The sequence below is a fragment of the Egretta garzetta genome, unplaced genomic scaffold (assembly GCF_000687185.1).
Source record: "Egretta garzetta isolate BGI_Z169 unplaced genomic scaffold, ASM68718v1 scaffold369, whole genome shotgun sequence".
NCBI lineage: Eukaryota > Metazoa > Chordata > Aves > Pelecaniformes > Ardeidae > Egretta > Egretta garzetta.
The window spans coordinates 1,868,630-1,892,629 of NW_009260837.1; the positions used below are offsets into that span (position 1 = coordinate 1,868,630).

General features: G+C 39.2%; 1 protein-coding gene across 1 annotated transcript in view; it reads right to left on the reverse strand.

Moving 5' to 3' along the window:
- Nucleotides 1-24,000, reverse strand: part of ARHGAP12 (Rho GTPase activating protein 12) — a 72,353-nt gene that overhangs the window by 47,726 nt on the left and 627 nt on the right. The window contains exon 2 of the mRNA XM_035902434.1: nt 23,975-23,996. Coding sequence (XP_035758327.1) covers nt 23,975-23,996 — 22 coding nt within the window. The remainder of the gene's footprint in view (nt 1-23,974; nt 23,997-24,000) is intronic.

The window sequence follows — 24,000 nt, forward strand, 5'->3', positions numbered from 1 at the left end:
TGAGGAGAAAAAGAGCTTTTAGAAAGCTCGGAGTTTCCTGAAGTTAACTTTAGGGTACTTTCTACATCAGCGTTGGCAGGAAGGTCAATCCTCTCCCCTGCCGACTACAGGAAGGAGAGTCCTGCAGAGGCAGGTCCCATGAGATGGCCCTGCAGAGCTCCCGTGCCCTGCACCACCCCGACGTTTCTTTTACGGTGACTGTTTTAAGTTCAAGACTGGGTTCTGCAAAAGCCTTTAATAGTTTCAAGCCCCAAAGTGTATTGATTTAACTGTATTCCATTTATTTACCAAACCCATTACTTATTACCAATATATAAATCCAAACAGATAAAGTATTACCTAGATCAAAATAGCTTCTGACCACTTCCACGGCTGTTTTCCCAAAACCAGACATACACAGTTAAGGGAAACGTAAATATATGCTAAACACTAAGCAGCTCTGTATGTACACAAGGACTTCCAACTAGAATTTCACTCCCTGAGCTTCGTTTTTGCACTAACAAGCTCCGAATGCTCATAAACATGGAATTAAATCTACCAAAAGAGACTCTTGTCTTTTCACTATCAGAATCACAAGAACACGTCCTTCAACGTGCCCATGCACGCACACACAAAATGCCTTATATTCAAAACATTTCAACATTCATTGGCTGTTTGATATGGATTTCAGACTTTTTCACGCTGCTTTCTTCTGCTAAGAACAGTGAAGGACTCTTGCTAGAAAAGGATAAAGAAAAATTAGAACACAGAAATACTTCTATGATGCTACAGCTCGAATGAAAATTGTACAGCCCATTAAGCACCACGACAACTTTACGAATATAAGGACCTCTCCCTGAGCTCAGTAATGCTTTGTATTTTAATACTTTAGAAATCTGCCGTATTTAAGTTCAGCCTCTCAGAAAAGCCTGCTAGCACTAGATCCTTGCAAATTGATAAGGAAGAGAGAGTTTCAGGCAGGCAGGACAAAGTTTCCAGGAGCAACACACAACATTCCTCAAATAGGGACTGTAGACACAGCTTTTTCAGAATACAGTTTTTATACCGACACAGTAGGAAGCAGATACGTGCTTTTAAATAAAACAACCTGTTAATCATTCATGAATGAACAGGCAGCACTTCCAGCAAAGGCCGCAGATATGCTATCAGGCCTCTGAACACTTGAACTCAGTTGCAATGAAAAGCAAACTCACTCTACTTCACAAGGTACTTTTCATTACCAAAATGCCTATCAGCTTCTCAGAGGATAACTTAGATTTTAATGTTGCCTTATACAAATGGCTTTCTTCAGATGACAGTATTTGTTTAAGCGTTCAAAATTAAAGCAAACTAAAAAAAGAAAGACAGTTCAGTGCACTCCAACACGGTAAGACTACAGTTCTGGGAGAAACAAGGACTACAGATCTCTTCCCTATTCACCACCTAAAAATGCTTTTGGTTTATTTTCATGCAATGAGAACATACTACATGGAGGATGCCAGCAATTAAAAGAAAAGAAAACAGTTTCCCTGAAACTGGCAATTACCTTTTTCCTTTTACAGCACTGAAATCCAAGAGAAAAACTTCTAGAACATAGCAACTGCTTAAAGAAAGACTGCAATGCTTAGCCTGCAAAACATGACCTACCACACGCCATTTTCCCTCCTTTACAAATACATTGCTTCAGTTGTCACACCTCTGTTTGCAGCTTTTCTTAGTGTTACGACCTTGAAATTAAAAGCTTCCATTTCAGTAGCAGCATTCAGATTGCTGACGCTAGCTGCTAAAAAATGGGAAAAAAAATATTTTTAAAAAGGCCAATCTCATCTTCTCTTTCTGAGAAGCAAACAGATTGCCCAGACTCATGCGGAAGAACAGCGTTACACTGAAAGAAAACAAGGGAATACCGGCTCTTTGCAGCAGCAAAGCCGAAGGAAGGAGAACAGGCACATCCCACAGCATCCCAAGACAGGGAATGAAGCATCCCAGTTCCCTCAACAACCGAGCTTCTTGCCAAGGAATTGCCACTGTCCTTTTAGGAAGGCCTGGGACTTCAATACCGGCTTTATTCAACAGGAATGATATAAAAGAAATCTCAAAAACTCTGCAGTTTCGTTTTCACAAAGTGACAGCTTCAACTGGAATAATTAGCTCATCTCCGCCTTCCTCTTTCTGCTCTTGGCTTATGTTTTTATAAACATGTTATGGACCCTACCTTCTTTCTAACATATTCAGGTGCATTTAAACTTACTGTAATACCCAAAAATCCACAAGGGAGGTTTTTCAGCAAATCCTCTGCTACCCTCAGAGGTGAAGACAGTGGGCTAATTTAACATGCCAAATTGAAAAAAGAGCCCAAACAATTTTTAATGCACTAACTTTCCCCAACCTTAACTGGATAAGTCACTCTAAGTCTAAGGAACGCATAAAAAGATGACAGTAAATATTATAAGCCTGTTAATAGTTGACTATAAATTTCAGACAAGCTACAGCAGTACAATTATTATTTAACTGCACTGAAGTTCTCATGTTCAGTTGATTTGCCATTATAAAGTGATAAGAAAAAAATGACATTGCAAAGCAATGCAAAATTAAAATCATCCTGTACAAATAATTCAAATATATTTGCCTAGTAAAGGCCATTCGACAGTTAAATGTTTAAAATATTCCATTTAAAAATTAAGCAAATATACTCAAAGAATTTTTTTTAAATGGCTAACCCATAACTCTCCATCAGATTGAAAACAGCAAAATTAAGCATCTGATTTACTTTTGTTAATTCTATCTTGGTCAATTTTGCATTGTACTTATGCTGAATTACAGGCTGAGCTATTATTTTCTTCTATGTCTGGAGATATTTACATACAATTCATTTTAATGTAAATACATCTATTAATATTTTGATTTATGAAAATAGATCATGAAACAAAGAGTCTTAGTACATAGGACATTGTGTTCTGCCAGAAAGCACTTGTGCTATTTCAGCTGTTTAAGATCTGTTCTGCTTTAGCTCTCCCATAACACACAAAAAAAATTCCCAAAGTTGCCAAAAATATAAATCTTTATCTGGTGATATTATAATGCCTTATCAATCAAAAAAAAAAAAAAAAAAGACAGTCTAGATGTGTAGCAAAAAGCCTCTAAAACCAAATACACTCCGCTTTTCTTGGTAGCCCAGAAGAGTGACTTAAATTATTTTCACACTCATCAAAACAATGACTCATTGACTTGTACGGCAAAATTCCTGCAGCACGGCAAGCCAAGAGGTGGCCGCTTCCGCCACATTCACGTGCAGGTGGAGCGGGAGGGCTCTCGGGTACGCGTGCCCTGCGACAGAGGGGAGCAGCCGGCCACGGCGCCGAGCACCAGTGACAGTGCTCCCCGATCACCCATCCTAAGCCAGCCTTGATCGAAGAAAATTCATGGAAAACCTTTTTTTTTCCTGTATGCTGTACAGACTTCCCATCCATGTTTCTGTAGAGCTTATGGCTTTCTCAGTGAGCAAAACTATTACATATGAACTTAGGAAGTTTATAGCAATAAAAGAAAGTATATAATTGATCGAAGGATTGCAACAGTGATGTCAAATACTTTAAAAAACGGAAATAAGATCTTACAATGGGATCCTTTGTAAAACATGCACAAAGATGACAGTGTTTACTATACTTGTACTTCGCCACTTGCACAATCTAGCTTCTCCCTTCCATAAAAAAGCTTTTGTCCAAGGATATAGACAAAGCTGCTTTTCCTATAGTAGAAAATTTAAAACCCATATGAAACACTTCACCTCATAGATGCTTACACAGCAAGCTTACCCCAATTAGGAAAGGAGTGGCCAAATTCAACACCCTTTAGAAGTCAGCCAGTAAATTTCCTTCACCCCTTTTTCACGCTGTCCACCATGTGAAACACTGATACCTTCAACAGATGTAATGTAGCATCTGTACACTATTTTAGAAATGTAGCCAGCATCTTGAACAACCTGGACATGCTGTGCAGTAGCAAATTTACACATATATTTTTCCCCCATCTTCACAGAAGCACTATCAACTTGGTTCTGTAATAAGGATGTTTCAACAACATTAGTAGAAACAGCAAGTTTAGTCTGTGTTTAACTGCTGTCAATTCTCAACCTCTGGGCAACCCACAGTATATGTTTGAATGCAGATTTGTGAAGAATAAAGTGGTTGGGAATCATCTGTAATGCCTCTCAAGGATTATTTTCTGTAAAAGCTAAGTTAGTACACTAAGAAAACAACAGGAAAACCTAACTTGCTTTTTCCAGTGGAAAACAGCCCTGTAATATGCCAACAGCTACTGCTTTTCAGAGGGGCGATACCACAAGAGCCCAAGTTCTTCAGTTGTTTTAGAAGCGTTACAGCAGAATAACCAATACAGCAGAATAATCTCTTGAGTTTCAGGAGCACTGAGAGCCCTCACTTAAGCCAGTTGCTGTTTTAACCGATTTAATGTATAGCTGCACATCTCATTTGCCTCAGAGAAGTCAAAGTATTTTTTAAGACAGATTATTAACATTTTCATGGAACACTTCTACGTTGTCACCATTAGAGTAGCATAGCACATCGAAAAAGTTAGCTCCTGTGAAATACAGCGGAGGGCTGGAATGGTGTTACTTGAGCTCATAATAGCTTAAAGGTCAAGAAAAAGTTTCAATTAGTTTACGTCACTTCAAAGTGAATGGCAATTTTTTCTACACTTCATATTTTCAAAAGTACAGCATTTAAGTGTACTTTAGAGGGTCCAGCGCTTACACAAAGCAGTGTAAAGCTGGGCACCCATGGAAAGGACAGATGGGAAAGTAAACATCACCTCTGATAAGGTTCCCAAGTTACTCAAACGTTACTGGAGCTGTATCACTGGGTAAGCTCAAAAGCCTAAAAGATAGCTCAAGTACCATTTGATCACACAGCACGAAAGCTAACTACTACCATGCAAGTTACAAAAAACCGATAATCAGTAAAACAAAAATTCTAATGTTCTACTATTTGAAAGAGAAGGAAAAAGCCAGAGCCATTATGAGTCTGAAAACTATATCTGTGTATATTAACGGCTCACTTTCCAAATATTAAGGTTTTTTTTTAAAAGTAGAGGGAAAAAAACCAATTTGCAAGAGAGAGTTCTAAAACACAGCAGTCATCAAATCTGCGTTCTGTCAGAAAGGGTATTTAATTCCAAACACTTGACAAGAAAATGCAGAACTCCTACACAATTTACAGCTGTTGTCCTTTTACTCTGCTGCAAAAGCAGATTTCACTCGTGTGAAACTCTGCTTCACTAAATGTTGCTTGTGGCAGCAAATTCTGCAAGCATTTGTTATGCTAGTATTTCTTTGTTTAGGTATTAGAATAATTTCAAAATATCTTCTTGAGCTTATGAACTGCAACGCTTAGAAGTTTTTAATAACATACGCAGCTGCAGAACATCTCCAGTATTCAAACAGTATGAGCAGTGCCACAGATCAGCACACTTACTGGTATACTGGAAATACATTATGGGAATAAAATAAGGTGGCAACCCCAGTGAGTAACACAGCTAACTGGCCTAGGAAGCAACCACGGTCGAGTACGAAACCAGACACTAGAATAATTTCTGTTGGCTTGCCTTACTGATGTATTAACAAGACTACATTCTGTTGTGCAGCCGGTAGGCTCTATCCTTTCCCGACCAGGCAGGCAGCTGTACTTCACACAGTTTAATAGGCGGCTGCTACCTTCCACATCTGCTTCTCAGAGCTTTCCCCGGGGTTATTGCTTGCAACTGTTCCCAAGGCACCGCGCTACTCAAGTGCCCCCAGTCTCCAGTGGGCAGTTTCCTTGATGAGAACGTCCCACTTGAGAATAAACAGGCAATCCCTTCAGAAAACAGCTGGTGTAGCTATTTACATTAACTTCCATAAACATTATATTAAAAACCTGAAAAACAAGTTTCAGTACTGCCCAATTTATAAACTGAGCGCAACATCTGAAAAGTATGTTCTAGGGATCCTGACTCGCTATACAATTTCAAAATACATGATTTGAAGAACCCCATTTTACATACGGTCATGCTAGCTCTATACCTCCACAAACCAAAAATATACACCCAAAGTCTAGAAAAATTATGACAAAACCTGTTCATCAAGTAACTTATGCATACTCTAGCATAAAACAGACCTAGGTTAGGGAAATATGAATCTCAGGATCTAATAGTTCTTAAGTCCGTACATGCAAAGTCCCGATTGTTTCCATACTTCTAGTTTCAAGCAAGTTTTTCAACAGCTATCCTCTTTCAACATATCAGAATATCTACTATTTAAGAAAAATCTCTTTTTTGCTCTTTTTCCTTTTGGAAAAACTGGTTTGCTCATCTTGGCAGAAAGGGAAGCCAAGAGAAAAGTAATTTGCCATTTTAAATGAGTTAGTTACCCTAACTCCCCAGGCAAACAAGCAAAGAATTTCCTTTGTGCAGAAAGGCAGATGCCACACCAACACTTCTGCTTATACCAGAAGTTCAGCAAATGCTTTTGCTAATTCAGTTCGTGTCACCACTTCAATAAAGCATGCAGTTCAAAGGACTCGGCCAACAGCTCAGTGTTTGGAAAACAAGATAAAACAAACGTATTTATTTCAGAAAATAAAAGACTACTGATACAGTTTTAAGATACAGCTAAGCTGGTCTATTGGCCACCCGCTACCAGGAAGAGAGACCCCATCTCCCCCCTGCTCCGCCCCATGATGCTGATGTGACCCTGCAGCAAGCTGATGGAAGAAACTAGAATGGCAGTAAATTAACCCCACTGAGACTTTAAAACCAAAACAAAAAACAAAACAAGAGAACATATTTAGACCCTTGAGGTGTTTGCAGGTCACTGCAAGGTCAGTCAGAGATGCCTTTGAAGTGTGGGACTGACTCAGGAGAGCAGGACCTTCTCTTTCAGAACCTGTTAGCTCTTAAGGAGGTTTAGCTGCATCATTAAACCCCTAAGGTGGCTGGGAGAAGGAATTATCTTCAAACATCTATAATAGAATCAGTTAGAGAGACAATAACAAGTGAAGAGTTGTCTATTTCTGCCAGGGACAGAAAAAAACCCATTACTTACATATGGAAAGAAGCAAGGTACAAGGAAAAAAAAAACCCTGCAACAGCCTGATCAGGAAAACAGGGAACTTGCCTTGAAGGTTTAAGTGCAGGTAAGTCAACAACTTTCAATAGCACTTTTGGTAGTCTTGCTTCTGTCCCCATGCAGTGAGAAAGAACCACGCTGGACGAGTAATTTTTATTACTCTCACAATGTTTTGTATAGCTTTCCACATTTGTAGCCCTCATCCTGAAAGGCAGCACATTCACATCTGAAGTTAGAAACAAATGGAGAAAGCTAGTAAAAATGTACGTTAAGAACCTGTTTCATTGTACAAGTAAAACCCAACATTTCAGTTGTGCAAAGTCCTTGTTTTTTCATAAGAAAAATCAACAGCTTATAAGAACGAGCGATACAGTACCATCATGAGTGGCATGTTAAAGAACATACCTCAAGTAGAAGAGGCCTCATGCCATCAAAGGAAGAAAGAAGTAACCCAAGTAGCTCAGGCAGAGAGTAACAGAGTTGTTTAAGCTGAGTAAGGACAGCTCTCCTGGCAGCTCCGAGCACGGAACCCAGCGGAGGTATGAACGGTAAGAGGAAGAGAGAAGCACCGTTTTGCTCGCTAGCTTAAGTCCTCCCCTTAGAGCGAAAAAAATTATCTCTGAAGAAAGTGGTTTTGTTAGTATTTTGAGAAAAGCTGTTTTAACATAAGATATAACACATGCAATACTTTATATGTGCAATATAAAATAAAGCATTTTCCTCATAGCCATCCAAGCCCTTCCAACCACAGGAGAAAGGGTAACATACTGATAGCTGATGCACCTACAAGATAAAACTTGATGATAAGCTTTATTAGTTATGACTATCTCAGGCAACAGGCAAGCCAAGGTAACTGCAAAACAAGCACTTCCAGGGAAGGCGGCTGCTGCGCAGACCAGGGCGTGAGCTGCCCGCTTACCAGGGAGGCATTCACCCATTCTGGCAATGCTGAAGGTCCTCCACCAGTCCACATGGACAAGTGCAAAAAAAAAAAGCCCACCACTCTGCATCTAATATATTACCTTACAAAATTAGAAAGAAAAGGGATGCTTTTGCCACCGTTGTCATCAAATGAGATGGAACAGAAAGTGTAGTGAGGCAAAAGACCAATACACAGTTTCATATGCTGGACTGCTATGTCTGTCAATTTTTATTTTATTTTTCTTTAAGAAAAATAGGAACAGATTGTCATCAAATGAGATGGAACAGAAAGCGTAGTGAGGCAAAAAACCAATACACGGTTTTATATGCTGGACTGCTATTATTTTATTTTTCTTTAAGAAAAATAGGAACAGTACACTGTTCAGAGTGCTTATAGTCACTTCTTGCAAAATTAAAAAGATATTACTAATATTAATTTTTAGTAGAAAAACCTAGGTGAGGTATGTTGGGAATATCTTAAATCAATTTCAGCAAGAAAAGACGCTGTATTTTTCCTCTCCTCTGAAAATCTCCAGACTATATCAATACTTAAAATCAGTTACAACCTAGAAGAGTTATAAAATAGTCAGCAACATACCAGTAAGGAAAGGGAAGATTTTTCTGCCCTAACCCACCCACGCCCTTCCCCCCCCCCCAAAAAAAAAAAAAAAAAGGAGGCACAATTTCAACCCGTAGCAAAACTGACATGGATAAACCAAGAAGTTTCCACTGGATCTAGTCATGCTTCTGATTTCAGACATTCCCACACATCCGAGATGAGTTTTGGAGAATCAAGTTTCCCAGATTTCAGAAAAATAAGGGCATGCCCCCATTCACCCAGTCACACCAATGCTGCAGTGGCTCCTGTCCTGTTCACCGAGGTGGTTAGCCCGAAAAATTAGTAAAATGCAAAACAAACCAGACAAAAATATGCACAGCGCTATACTTTCTAGAATTAATACATACATTTTTCAGAACAGGCAAGTTCAACAATGGACAAACCCGATTCTGTGTTCGGAGACGATCACAAAGGCAGTGAAATCACCTCTATACTACAAAGCTTTCCAGCACAGAATTTAAGTCACCCAAAGCAATACCCTGAAATGTGCCAGACAGCTGGAAATGCTTGTGCTTCAATTATTCTTCCTTATTACCACTTCACAGCCCTCAGAAGTGGAGCTGGTAAGTCAATTCCCAGGTACAATTTGCAAAAAACCCCGCAAAATGTTATGAGGTAGAGGGCAATTCCCACACATTTAAAGATGAGCAGTTTTACTGAGACCTGTGGCCATTTCTCCCTGGTTTGCTTTCACAGCTGCAGCGCTCACAGGAAACTTCAAGTCACTCGTCTTCCCTGAGAAGTTGCAAAGACGCAAATGATGAAACAAGTTGCATTTTGCAATACAAAATAGATGTCTTGCAAACTAAGCAAACTGGGTATTGGGGCTTTTGCTTGGCTTTTTTAAGCTTCTGAGCAACTGCAGTGCAATCTAAACTTCACAATTTATCTGTTCAGAAGTAGTTATATTTTTTGCAATTGAAATATAATTTCAATGTGGCTATTAGGATAAAAAAAAAACAACTCTGGATTGTATGCTACAGTAATTGAGAAAGAACCACAAGATAGCACCAGCACATACAGCCTACAGTATGTCTATCATATCTTAAATAAAGGAATTTGTGAAGGGACTAAGGCGGTGCCACATGGTCTAGAAACTTTTTTTTTAAAAAAAGCATATACCAGACTATTCAAAGAATAATAACGAATGGGTTCCCCAACAACAGACTGAGCCTAGTCCCAGAAGCTTGGCACAACCATCCACCCTCAAAAGCCAAAACTTTTATTTCCCCTCCTCCAAGTCTTCCTTAAACATAACAGTTACAGGTTTCACACAGAAAGTTACTGTATGATGTTCGCTGGTACACATTACGAAAGAAGTGTCAGAACAAGTTCTAGTGGTCCCTTATGTGCTACATGAACTATTGAGCAATTCAAGTAATAAAATGAATATGTATTTTGTTTCCTGATTCCTCAGATCCACTTAATAGGAAGCAGCTCCACTTTAATACTTCCAACTGTAGACTGGTACGAAATTGAAATGAAGGAAAGTTAAACAGCACAGCATGCCAGCCACGTTCAGGATATTTTTTTAAGCACCCATTTTAGGGGGGGGTATATTGAGGTAAAAATATAGATTGGATTGACAATCAACATGGTCAACAGAAATATTTCCCCTGTTCACTGTAAATTTTTCTGAAACTTTCGGTATAAATCAGACTATGAAGTCACTACAATTATCCCTGACTGTGTGATCTTGGAGTTCTTTGGTAACTCGAAAGGAAACCAAAAAATCCTAAATTGGAATTTCTCACTTTTAAGTGCTTGGAACTCTGTTCAACATAAAATGCTGCGTTTGCTGTAAAAGCCAACTGTGTAAATAACAGGACCCTAAAAAAAAGAAGTTATTCCAGGTTTCTGTGCTGATTTTGTTCCTTCAGACAAGCATCAACAACTAATTGTAATTGAATGTTTAACAGAAATCCCCCTGCTTGTTCGCAGGTCCTTCTCAAAGTTTTCATAGGATGAAAGATCTCTTACAAAGAGCTGAAGCAAAGAGGTACAGCCTGCCAGAAATAAGGGGGTAGGGTGGGGGGAACAAGTATTTTGATATTTCAGGTACAGGCTCCATCTCCAAAGGCACAGTTGGATCAATCCAGACAGGATCTGCTACGGACGCACCGATCACAGAGATGGCACCTGGTCTCCCCCGTATGGAACTACACTCAAGCTAGAGCCACTCTGAATATGAGCAGCGCTGCTGGATTAAGACTCTAAAAAACTCAACCTCCGGCTCCAAGAGCGAGGTAAGAGACTCAGATGTAAGAGAGAAATGAGTGAACGTAGCTGTAAGCGAACCAGACCCTGCAATAAAAATAGGAAGCCAGGTTTCTCGCCACGTCCCTGCCCGCCAGGCAGACGGCCCGTGTGGTCTGTCTGGTACCAAGGTGGGAAGCAGGGAAACACAGTGGCCCTTCCCACTTCTCCCGTGGTTATAGGATGAACTCGCAAGTTATTAGAAGTAAAATAAACTGACATAATTGAATTGGCTTTCTGCCATGCAACACCATTTTTCACTGCTGACGATAACTAAAAATTAAAATCGTCCCAATCCCTAGATATCAGAGAACCGTTCTGATTTGTCAGTAAAACAAAGAAGTTATTAAACTGCCATGAAAAAAATAACAATGAATACTACCTCTAAATCAAAAGGCAGAGAAGAAAAAGAAAGTCAGATTTGGGTACCCAGATTTGGGTACCCAGATTTGGGTATCCTATTTGAAACTTACTGCTGATGGCCCGATCGCCGTGCTAACCCCCCCACGCAAGAACACCAAAAAACACCAACTCACAGAAGTTGTTTGCTTGGTTGTTTTTTTTCCCCACGGAAGTAAGATTTACAAAGTCTTCTGACAAACATAAAACTTTGACAAAATTAGGAGAATATGTTAAAATGGACTCATTATACAGATGCTTTTGTTGCCAGGAATCTATTTTACGTAATACATTAGAATTTAAAATTATGTCAAAAGCTTTCATGTAAGAAAACAAGTAAGTTACCAGCCCTTAGTGCACAGGAATGCAGTTACGGTACTCTCTGTTGCACAGCGCGAGGGAGTTTAGAAAGTGCTGTCAAACTTCATTAAGAGCAAGGTTATGCTACTTAAAATTACTAAAAACATTCCAGGCTTTTTTGAGCATCCCATGCAATAAAGCAAACCTATTAGCGGTACATTATGACTGAGATGGCAAGAATTTGCTAATAGTTTCATGCTGATTAAGCAACATGCTGTAAGCAGTGCCCTGCTGCTGGCCGTGGCAAACACCACCCTCCCCCATGCCGCTGAATTATAATTCCGGGCTCAGCATTCAGCGGATCAGCTGGAGCCACCAGCCTTTAGAGAACATTCTCATTGACACTGCAAGTATAACAAAGTGTTGCAGCACTATCTGCCCAGCTACTGGAAAAAAAAAAAAAAAAAATGCTTTTAAGGACATGTATACATTAAAAATCTCTACGCTATACAGCAAAGCTCAGCACATAAAGCTGTTCTTGAAAGCTGGCAGAAAGCCGCTGCTCAGCTGCAGAAAACATACGTTGAATGGAAGCTGAGCTTTCTGGGAGTCTCCAAGAAAAACATATGCTGGGGTAAAGGGCGTGTTATTTTTCTACTATGGTCATCAGTAAATGATGCACCTTTAGATGTCCCTTGCATTTGTTTGATGACATAGCTAAAGCAGAGCATCACAAACAAGTGGCATTTAAAGCATTATTATTGCTGGAGAAACAGTAATTTGCCATGAAAAAAGCAGAGAGAAAAACAAGTATATGTTGTTATTACTGTATACAAGAATACTTTGCCATTGATTTCCATGGTGTTTTCTAGAGACATTTCCACTGAGTTCCTCTGAAAAGGTGAACTACAGCAACTGCAGGCACGGTAGGAGCCCCAGGTCCCGAGGGTCTGCACCGGAACGGAGCCGTGAGCCGACCCGCCTGCTGCCCAGAGAGCTTTCGGCAGCACCGCTGCCAATGACCAGAGCTTATTCTGCTGGACGACTGTTGAGACGTTGCTGTTCAGTCACAGCTGGTACAACAGCTGTATCAGAAATGTAAAGCTTATTGGGAAACTCTGAATACCTGAACAGGCTTTAGGCTAACATTACTCCAAATGCTTTTGTCTCCACAAGAGCAGCAATTGAGTATATAAGGTGATTAGCTATGTCTTCTAATTAACACTTACTGGAAGCGTTAATAGCTGTGCTTTTTAGATTTCCATTGAAACGGGGGATTAGAGGCACGGCAACAGTACAGCAATCACAGCAAGACCTGCAACCAAGCCTGACGGCAGGATGATGGCCCTGCAGCCGTCAGGCCTCTCGGAGGAACACGGGGCAAGAGCTGCAGGACGATGTTAAACCGCTGAACTCTGCGAACACACGTGCACACTTCAGAATCACCTATATTGAGTGGAAACCGAAGTTTTATGCCACCATTCGCCAAGGCAGTACAGAGCTTTTGGCCATACCACCATACCAGGATAAAACAGATCCAGTAGAAGGAAGAGGTTACAATTTAAAAAGTCACTGTTGTCATAAGGCAAACCTTTACTGAGATGCTTAGTACGATAAACTAATATGAAAAGATCCCCCAACTTGAAAAGGATTTGGAACAAGAAGCTGCTTGATACGGGTTTGATAGCTTGTTTTGGTAGGCTTCTTTCTCCACATAAACCTTCCTTCAAGCATCACCGAAGCTTATAGATGATACAGAAGTCATTTTCACACACTATCCATCATTTTCACATACGTAAACATAATTTCAACTAACAAGTAATCTTTTAAATGGTTAAATTAAAATGAGATGTTAAGCTCCCACTCATTCATTTAGTTCATTATTAAAATAGACTACCTAAAATTTTATTATTTTAACATCAAAACTCATTTTCACCAGGCAGGTTTCGACCAGCAGTGAACAGATTAGACTTTCCTGTCTTTAAAAACCACCAGTCCCTGTACTGGATTATCCTTTACTAAGTCTGCATTCAGGTCCAGTATTCTCTCATGTTTACTGTGTAACGCTGGATATAATTAGTGGGTTCCATGACAGACAGCAAGAATTTGAACGAGGTGCAAGACAAAGTCACTGTACAATAACTTAAAGCAGGGTTTGCAACTTAGTTTTCAAAGGAGGCTTTGGTATTTTAGGATACTGCGTTTCTTTGACATCCTTACTGTCTCCCAGGACCTTGGAACGGGACATTCACCAGCCTGACTGAAGCAAACAAACCTTAAGGCAAAAAGCAAAAGAAGGAAAAATTGTTTGGCATTAAAATGAATGTATTTCTTGTTTTTTCAATACTTTAGATGTGTTTTAGGCTTAAAACCCCTCTGACCAGGAAAAATACTTCTGATTTTGTCACTTAGGGAAACAAAGTTCACAGCTCCACTGGAAAAGCATTTTAAAATTAAATTCTGCTAAAATATTTTTTAATTCTCAACTCTTAACCAAGTCAGAATAGGGTACAGTCACTCTAATTTTAACATCATGATTCCATTTTGCAAAAGCGTACTAAATAGTAGGATGAATACTTTCAGAATTACATCCAACCCACCATGCCCAACTTCAAGAAGTTAGAGATTTTTCTAAGATCACTTTTGAGGCGTTTTTACATGCTAAAGGCAAGTACGCAGTTGCACTGTTAAAGACCATCTCAAAATCCCAGAAATGCTCAGCAACAAGCTATTTGTACTGCTTACAGCAGAACTACCCAAAGCAATACAATTCTCGTGGGAATGTCAACCAGGTTGTATCTTCGTCCCCCCAAAAAAACCCAACTAAAAATAGATATTTGTCCTTTGACTGTACTTCTTAGTCTGTTTCTCTCTACTTGCAGACAGTTTGTTGGCACCCCGTTTCAAGGCAGAAAGCACGAAACACTCAGCCATGCATTTCTGCACTCTTTCTTCCCCTTTATTTTCCTTACACTAGCAAGAATTTCTTTCACTTTTAAGAACAGTTGTTTCTGCAATTCAGTATCCAGAGTAAGTATACTTTCGTTACTTAATTTTGTGTTTCAACAGCGAAACAGATGTTAAAATAAAGTAAGTCTGCAACCACCACTTTACTTCAATAAAATAAGATATTAAACCAGCATATGTTTCCAGATGACAGTTATGAAGGTATAAAAAAAAATTTAGTATTTGTAGAATTTTATTACTTGACAACAATCCTGAGGTTGCACTCAAGCCCAGATCCAACCATACCAAGGACAACACAGAAGCCTGGTCCTCCGTGCTCAAATCACAGTTTAACATAATACATAGTGAAGCAAAGCAGCAGTTTCTGGACAGACAGTAAGGAGGCACTGTGAGAAGATGAAGTGACAGCAGGATAAGCATATGGAATTCCTGAGACTACCGCTGGATACAGTATTTAAATAGAGCCCTTCAAGCTACAGTCAGAAACTTTTCTCAGAAAATCAACTGCAAAGAGAAAAGAATTGTCAGTGTAGCATCCTCTTACCCCACAAGTTCTCTCTATTTGTTTTAATAAACAGCACGCCAAAGATGTGCAGCAGCTAGAAAGCACTCGATCTTACAGCCCGCACAATTGCTCTATGGGCTGTCATCACACCCAAAGTTTGGACAAAAAAGGCTGAGGCCTTAAAACTTTTACAAAGCAAGAAAAAAAGAATAAAAGAGTTTAGAGCTTGACTTCAGCAAAGCACTGGGGATTTGGGGTTGGGAGGAAGCGGTGAAGTCCTCTGGCACAGCTCGTGGGCATGAGCGCTGAGGAGTAACACACACCATGGTGTGAAAAGTACAGGGCCTTAGGGTAGTATGAAGATGCCATTAACGGTTAGGTGAAGCACCCGGGAGGGAGGATAAGGACAAAGTCAGAGCCAGGTCAAATGGACTTATTGGAGGGACTTAAAAAAAAAAAGACAATACTGATGATTACATTTCATGAAGGTTTTGTGAAGGAGTCTAAAGTTGGCAGTTGCACTATATGAGGTGCAAATGGAGATCAAAGTGCTATAAGGAAACAGAACAGTGGCCCCCGATTTTTTATATCCTTATATAGAGAGAGAATATATATACACACACATATGGTCCCCTGTATCTAAAGCACAATGCAGTTATGCATTAGAGCCACCTATTAGCTCTTCGAATTGGACGCAGATAACCAGGAATTGGTATGCATAGTGCCAAGCATGTTGATAGATCATCAGCAGGGGCAACAGGAAAAGCAGTCAAATCAAAGTCACTCAAGAACCTCATATTTAGTGTCACAGCACTTAACCACAGGATAAAGCTTCTTCACTTAAAGAATAAACAATGGTTATGTGCAACACAGCATAAAGTTTTTGTTGTCGCATGAGTCATTTCTAAACAATATCCTGGCAATCCATCAAGCTGTCTAGAAAAGAAATGTGTCCACAACACTATTAGATATGTTGAACAACCAGTTGAGAGTCCAGAAAGTTTGTTAACAGTACTTTTGGGGTTATCAGACATAATATTTTATTAGAATATTTCTTTACAGGAGCACATTTTTTGCAGAAGCCCCATCATATCGATGACACTAAAAGGGCAAGTGTATCTCCCAATCCGTCAGATTTGCAGACTTCGCACTAGATTATTTATGACTATTCAAGCTGCAATACAGGAGTGTGTGCGGGCTATCGACGTACTTGATCGCAATACTGCTTAAGCCAGCACCGCTCCATCTCAGTGCTGGACTGGCAATAAACATTTGTAGAGCCAGGAGGTGACCAGAGCAGCAAAGTGATTCAACAGAACGATAATCCACGAAAGCAAGAGAAAGATGGCAACTGCGTATGGTAGACACCGCCAGAAAATGTACCTAAGACTCTGCTCTTTAGCACTGTGTTTAAATAGAACACAGGGAAGCTACTTGATTTAACTGGTTGATCCAAAGATCATCCAGAAGCCCCAGGCAAACCATTAAGAAAGGGAATAATTAACACTATGTTAATTAAATTCAAACATAATATGTAATTTCAGATTTAAGATAGGAGCCACTGAATTCTAATGATGAATTTGATTACAAACAGAAGTAAAAGCTGGATAATGTAAGATCAAAACCCAACATAAGCAATAAGCTCAATTATTCAGACAGTTCCTCAACTTTTAGCTTTCATTTGCAAAACTATTTTAGCAGGCAGAGAACTAGAGTTAATTGAACTATAGACTCCAAACACCTACGCCAGTCTTCAGAGCATCATTGCACACAAGCTCTAAGACTCTGACAAAAGAGTTTACAAAATAGGAGACAGGACAACCAGGTAAAAACTGTTGGGGGGAAAAAAAACCACACACACACACAAAATTAAGGTTGCTTTATCTCTCCTCAATCTCTCAGCAATTTCAGCATTAATAATTACAATACCAACTGAAAAATCAGGAGTCCTCGGAATGCAGTACTAAACGAGCACCCACTAGCATGTAAGGTTTTTGCAAAGCCTTCAGATATAAACTAATGCTGTCTCTGCTCATACTTTCCACCTCTTCCATGCTATATTCAGCACTATTATCTCCTCTACAAAATGAGGGAGGCTGGCAACTGCACGCGATTTAAAATACAGAAACACCACGGAATTAGAGTTCTGCATTTTTGTTTTGCACCATTTCCTACTACTGACACTCTCCATGTTTGTTTGATGGCTTCTCTGCATTAACCCAGCACTTTCATAAAGCAATCCACTAAAAAATCTTCCCCGAGAACTAGCACAAAAGCCATATTAAGATAGACTAAATTAAAAAATTATAAATGTAATCTAACACTATGTTGCCCAATTACTCACCATCACAAAAGTCTTTCAAAAATCTTCAATTCTTACTATCCTGAAAGATTGTTTTGTCCAAAAGTATTGTCCTTTAGCATTAGAACAAACCTCAGGCAAGAGCAAAACCTGTTTCTCTCTATGGTTTTTAAATCGGACATACCTGGCAAGGCACGTCAGAGAAATATCAGCTGTTTGGGTACTAGATACACATAGATTTTACTTTCCCTTTTTTTCCCCAACACAAATGTCTGCTATTCCAGAGAGAGCTGCCTAAAAAAGAGAAAGTGTTCTGCATTTTATTCTACCGAGTCATACGTTCCCTACCATTTTGTCACACTGCTGTGAAACAAATGATACTTTCTTTAGAATTCTACAAAAGAACAGCACATTCATTCCATAGGCAAGCACTGCAATGTCAAACAACTGCCTAGACAGTGACTAGGTGTAGGCATACCAAATGCAATTCTTTATATTCAGTTATGTGCAAAAACAAGATATGATCAAATATTCTCAAATGGGTTTTTGTTTATTACAAAGGAATTGAAGTTTGTTCTATGTCTGGAGGTTCCCGACTTAAAATCGACAGAAGCACTGCCAACGGAGAAGCAGCAAGTCCCCAGTATCCCCAGCTGCTTTCAGCCCAGGCTGCAGTCAGACAAAACACCCAATCCTTTTCCTAGGGCTGCCTTTCCATTTTAAGCATTTTACGCTGCCATCCATAAAGATTCTGCCATCCCCCCTGCTGAGGGTGGTATTTTGCACCGCTACAAAAGAAAAGGCAGGTGGGACAGCAGGCACCAAAACTCATATTGCACACCAGAAATTACACCTTTCTAGATGACAGAAAGAAAAATCAATTCCATATTACGACTGTTATTCCTTCAGCACTGCCACTTGAGCTTCTGTTGAGCTAGCAAGCAGTTCCACCAGGATAAAAGGCACAGGTTTATTAATGTAAATTGATGTCTTGAAAGTTCCACTCCTTCATTTTCTGCATGAAATTAAGGTAAATAGGGCTGAAAAATCAGAAGACTGTGGTGGCACTTGCAGAATTTTAACAGTGCGCTAGATGTTTGTTTCAATTCTGAAAGCACAACACAAAACCGCAGGTACCAAGAAGATCTGTGGCTTGCTCAGCTGAGCAGACACCAGTACTACAATAAGCCAGGCAGCCAAAACCAACTTGTCTCCCAGGTTATGATTTTTCATCAGTTGCCTCACATAGATAATACTTGTGTTTGTGGGGTTTTTTGTTGTTTGTTTTTGGTTTTTTGTTTTTGTTTTTGTTTTTTTTTTTAAGAAGGTCAATCTGATTTGAGCAGGGAAGTTCAGAGGAGCATACAGGCTGCAGGCAGTGGGACACAGCCTTCTCATTCTAGGGCACCTAAATCCAGAATTACTCACTCAGACTGAGAAGGCCAACTATCTGCTAGCTGGCTTACATATTAAAAATACTGAGGCAGAGATGATTATAAACAGCACCACTGTAAAGTGAAACTATCCAGACCTGTTGTCACTGGGTGGGGGGGGGAAAAAAAAAGCCAGGAAAACTATTCCTTAAAGATTCTGGACAGACAACATTTGGAATTACTGATGAAACTCAGAAAACGTTCATGCTGTTTGCAAAGTTCTAGCAGCAGTTACAGGAACTAAAAAAAAAATTGTTTTCATGTTTTACAAAATTCCTTATTTATAAACCTTTTAGTTCCTTCCCATTGAAAGTTACTCTTCATTATAATGGCCATATTTCAGCATTTAGCATCATTAGAATAACAAATGCCGATTTTAAGGAGTTAAAAGATTAAAAAGATGGTACTTAAAACATTATTCAAAATATTATGTTAGAAATGCCACCATGAATCCGCAAACACGCTGAGTTTCATTAAGAAAAAAACCTCTTGCATATAGCATGCTTCCTTCATACTGACAATTTATTTATTCCTTGGGCAAATGAATGAAAAAAATAGCATGAAATTTCTTATAATAGAAGCAAATTAATTCTGGGCCCCGTAAAATCAGTAATAGCCATTTATTTTAGAGGTTTAATGTTTGGCCAACAAGGTAGTCTAACATTAATGATTTGCCACCAGTCTTTCAATTAAGTGACAAAGTCAAGAATGCCAAGATCTCTAGAAGACACGCACTCACATCTTCTACAGAAACACAGAAAATTTTGTTTTCTCAATTAAAAAAAAAAAGTTACAGCAATCCCACAGAAACTGCAGAGGTAAAACAGAAAGGTGTCTTTGCAAGACCTTTACTACTCAGAATTAATCAAAGCAAAAGAGCCATCCTAGTGATAATCCCCTTTAGTGCTTCACAGTTTATGCAATAGACAATTACTAAAGAGGATGAAAGACAGAACAATCTTTGCAAATAGGTCACTGTCTATATTTACAATGACTAAAACCAGCCTGCTACTATAAGCAACTTCTAATAAGCATAAAAAGCAACATTAAGACAGCGCATGTATTTTACTCTTGCATACATTCTGTGTCTCCTGTGACAGAAGAGGAAGTCACACTCATCAGAAACAAAGTTATTTCACACAGGTTATGCATTAGCATTGCTGGAAGCAGATTTTCATTTCTGTCTGTAAAGATTTTATTCCAAAGTATCACCCTCATACAGCTAACACCTAACCATTCTTGACATGATCTCTGAACTTACCCAACCCTTTCTCTGTCTGCACGCCTTATCTCCCAAGAATTTGTGAGTAGATTTTACCTGCAAACGCTGCCCAAAGATCCTTTTCAAGATGACTTTTACTGTCTTCCACTTCTGCTTCAACTTTTCTTTCCTGTTTGGGCATGCCTGAACATGTAATTTTTTTTCTTCCGAAGAACTGTTTGGGGCTCTACTCCCAGGACCTCCCATGTGCTTCTTTCAAGTATTGTCCATCTTCTGCTACACAATTCTCCTCTTTCAAAGTTTTCCTTTTTTCCCCCACCCCTAGCCTCTCTGAGGAGTGTTTTCTGCCTTTCCTGTGGGATCAGGACATCACACCGGACACCATTTTCCTAAAATTGTATTGAATTTCATTGCTTCTCACAGCTTCAAGCATCACCACCCTTGTCAGTGATTCTTACACCCAGCTGGGCACTCCTGAACCATTTCACTCAATTCCAATCCTACCTGCAGTTACCATCTCCACCAGAGCTTTAAGGCCAGTTAAACTGGAGTTTGTTTCCTCTCAAGCCCTACTTCCTCTAATAACCTCCAGCCTTCCTATAGTTCAATGCCATAAATTAACATCTGATTCTCGATTCTTCCAATGCACCAGAGTTGCACCAAACAGCTGGAATTTCTTTGCACAAAATGTCAAGAATATTCATTACCCAGTCCTGATCTTTCTTTTGACCAGATCATTTGCTTACATCTTCATTAGCAAATTCTTCTGCTCACACTGTCATCTCTCTGTCTTTCATTTCATATAATATTTCAGCTGCTAAAAAATCCTTCCTTTATGAAGTACTTTGGAGACTCTGGATCTTCCAGTATTTCGAGCCTTTGAGCTCAAGAATGTACAGCTGCAGAACCTGCACTTCATTACTGGAAAGGAGAAGGAGGATAATCTTCAGAGAATAATGTAACCACCTCTTAGAAGAATCTCGCAACAGAAACATTCCTCTGCATCTCATACATTTGTACTCAGGATACTGAAAACACAGGGTGGGCTAGGGCTGAATACTGTCATCTCAACAGCCGCCCCTCCCTCCCCCCCCCAAAAAAATCACTTACGTGAAGGTTATTCTTGTTAAGGTCATTCTAGGTTCTACTCTTACCAATTTAAGAGAAAACACCTGTAGCTTAGGGTTTATTATAATGCAGACTGCATAAAACTGAACTCCACAGCAGGCAGGGGAGGGAGAACCACAGTCAGCCTTGTGAAGAGAAATCCTGTTTGTGCGTGAAAGCCGGGAACTTGATGTTCTCACTACAGACTAAGAGCAATAAAAACAGCTTTCTGAGCCATTACTCTTACCAATTTAAGAGAAAACACCTGTAGCTTAGGGTTTATTATAATGCAGACTGCATAAAACTGAACTCCACAGCAGGCAGGGGAGGGAGAACCACAGTCAGCCTTGTGAAGAGAAATCCTGTTTGTGCGTGAAAGCCGGGAACTTGATGTTCTCACTACAGACTAAGAGCAATAAAAACAGCTTTCTGAGCCATTAATTTCTGCACAGCTGATTTCTACTAAACAATGGTCATTATTGAAAGAATTCTAAAAAAACGGCGAGGCTGTTCCAGTGAGAAGGCTGGCACTCTGAACATCTAGACGGAGCTAACGGTGACATCAGTGCTACCACCGCTTTAATCCCTATGGCTACTAAATGTCAAACATTTTCATTGTATTTAAAGAGCCTGTGATTGCGCACGATGAGATTAAGTTACTTCACAGTTTTAAAGTCAGACAACTGCAAGGCACAGTGAGCATCCGCATTCTTGTCTCTCAAGACCATGATAACGGCAAGTTCTTCAGTAACATCACTCAAACTGCCATGCCTTTTTCACAGCTGAAACGTAGCATTTTTAGGATTTGTCATTTTTAAGCACTGCAAAAACTCCCATCCTCAGACCTTCCATAACCCAGTGAAGTCTACAAGTATGTGCATAGCTGCCCCATTCAAATCCAAAATTATAAATAGGTTGTAGCGTTAAGTACATTTGGGGGGAGTGGGAGGCGGAAGAAGGGTGAAAAGACTAAGGGTCACTGCATCAATAGTCATGAAGTCCAGTGGAAACTGAGCAGCAGGCCATATATTTCTTATTGTTTGACAAAGACACCCATGTAACATTACTTTCATCTACTTTAGAGAAGGAGATGCATCAAACTATAGTCAACAAAGTAGAAGGAACTTTAGTGCGGTAAACTATTTCAAGTAGGATGTACCTTCTAAACATTCCGTAGTATTTTCAGAATTTGTTTGGCAATTGATTACTATGGCAGTAGATGGGCTACTATACATAATTCTAAAATAAATTCTGAAAATACTATGGATATATAATAAATAAAAATAATAATAAAATAATTATTTTACCCTCCCAAGTTCTAGAGTGGCTTCTATCAGCTACAGTGAGCTAGGACACTGCTGCAAAGAAAGTACAAGAAAACTGATCAAACTTCACATTGCATAGGCAAGAAATTACTAAAAGAAGAAATTAAATCCAATCATCTTATTTATTCCTTAAATAAAATTGTCATAAAAGACACAAATATTAGAGGCATGAAGTCCCATAACTAGAGAAACTCTGAATTTCAAGAATGAGGCCAAGAGTAGAGTAGGATATTGAAAAGCTACTGATTCTGAGTATTTCAATAAATACATATATATGAGAGCTCATACAGTTCAAGACTACATAAAATCACCCAGTCAATCTTGTATTTTTAAGATCTTCCCACACTCGTTAACTAAGCAGCTTTGTCTTAATTGTGTCACAGCTCTCCACGATAAGATTTTTATTTCTAAAGTTAGCATCAACTTTTATTTGAATACCACATTTGAGTGAGTTCCTCTGAATACATGCTGGCAAGTGCGATTTACTATAACGATCAGTTTGTACCCAAGCAAAAACAGTTTCACATTACAGAGTAAGAAAGTTCAAGACTAGGGAGCTTTTAACATTAGAATTTTAAGATAACTTAACATGTCCCTACAGAAAGATGGTGGGGGGTGGGGGTATTATCTATACACACACATACACAATTATGCGTATGTACACATACAACATTGGTTCAGGAACAAACCTGGATTACAATAGACTAATTATCTTGCTTACCGGTACCAGAAGTGACCTGATTATCTAAGTCAGAGTACTAATCTTTGGGGGGGGATGGGGGAGGTCTGTTAAACAAAAAAATTAAGAAGTGAGAAGAACTCCTTTACTAAGGAAAAAGGCCATCAATGCTTGGTTTTAGCCCGAAGTGGGAGTACATCATTCCTGAGATTCTTCCATACTAATTAACAAACTCACATGTTTTGAGTTTTAATCCAGAGTGAAGTTGTGAGAAGCAGAATTGGCAAGTGTGACTCATTACAATAGGAGTCTACAAATAAAATAATCAAGCCAGAAATTAAACTCCATATAAATGTGTACAATTTAGTGTACAAATTTTTAAACTATTAAACCCAAAACACATCAATTTACAGCTCTTACGCTCTCTATACTCACACTTAGGAAAAGCTGACAGTAACTAGCATTATTGTTTCAACAAGGCAAGAAGTGAGGAGTTACTGCAGTAGGCTCCCTTCCTCTAGAAGAAACCATAACCCAAATTCAGTGTCATCTCAAAACAATCTTAATAAAGAAAGAACAAAAGCATTTCTGTAACATTCAATCACAGGATAACAAAAATGGAATGAATCCCCAAAGCAAAGTATTTCTGCAAGGAACAGAGCTACACACATCAACTGATTAGACTTCAATAACCAGTACGTTTTGAGATAAGACATTTTTACTTAAACAATCTGAATTTATTAGGAATAAACCTCAAAACAGTAGCAAGCAATTACAGCAATAAGGAAATGAAAGAACAAACACACACAAACCTACAGGGACCATTTTTTAACTTACCTGCACTTGTTCTGTGGAGCTACTAC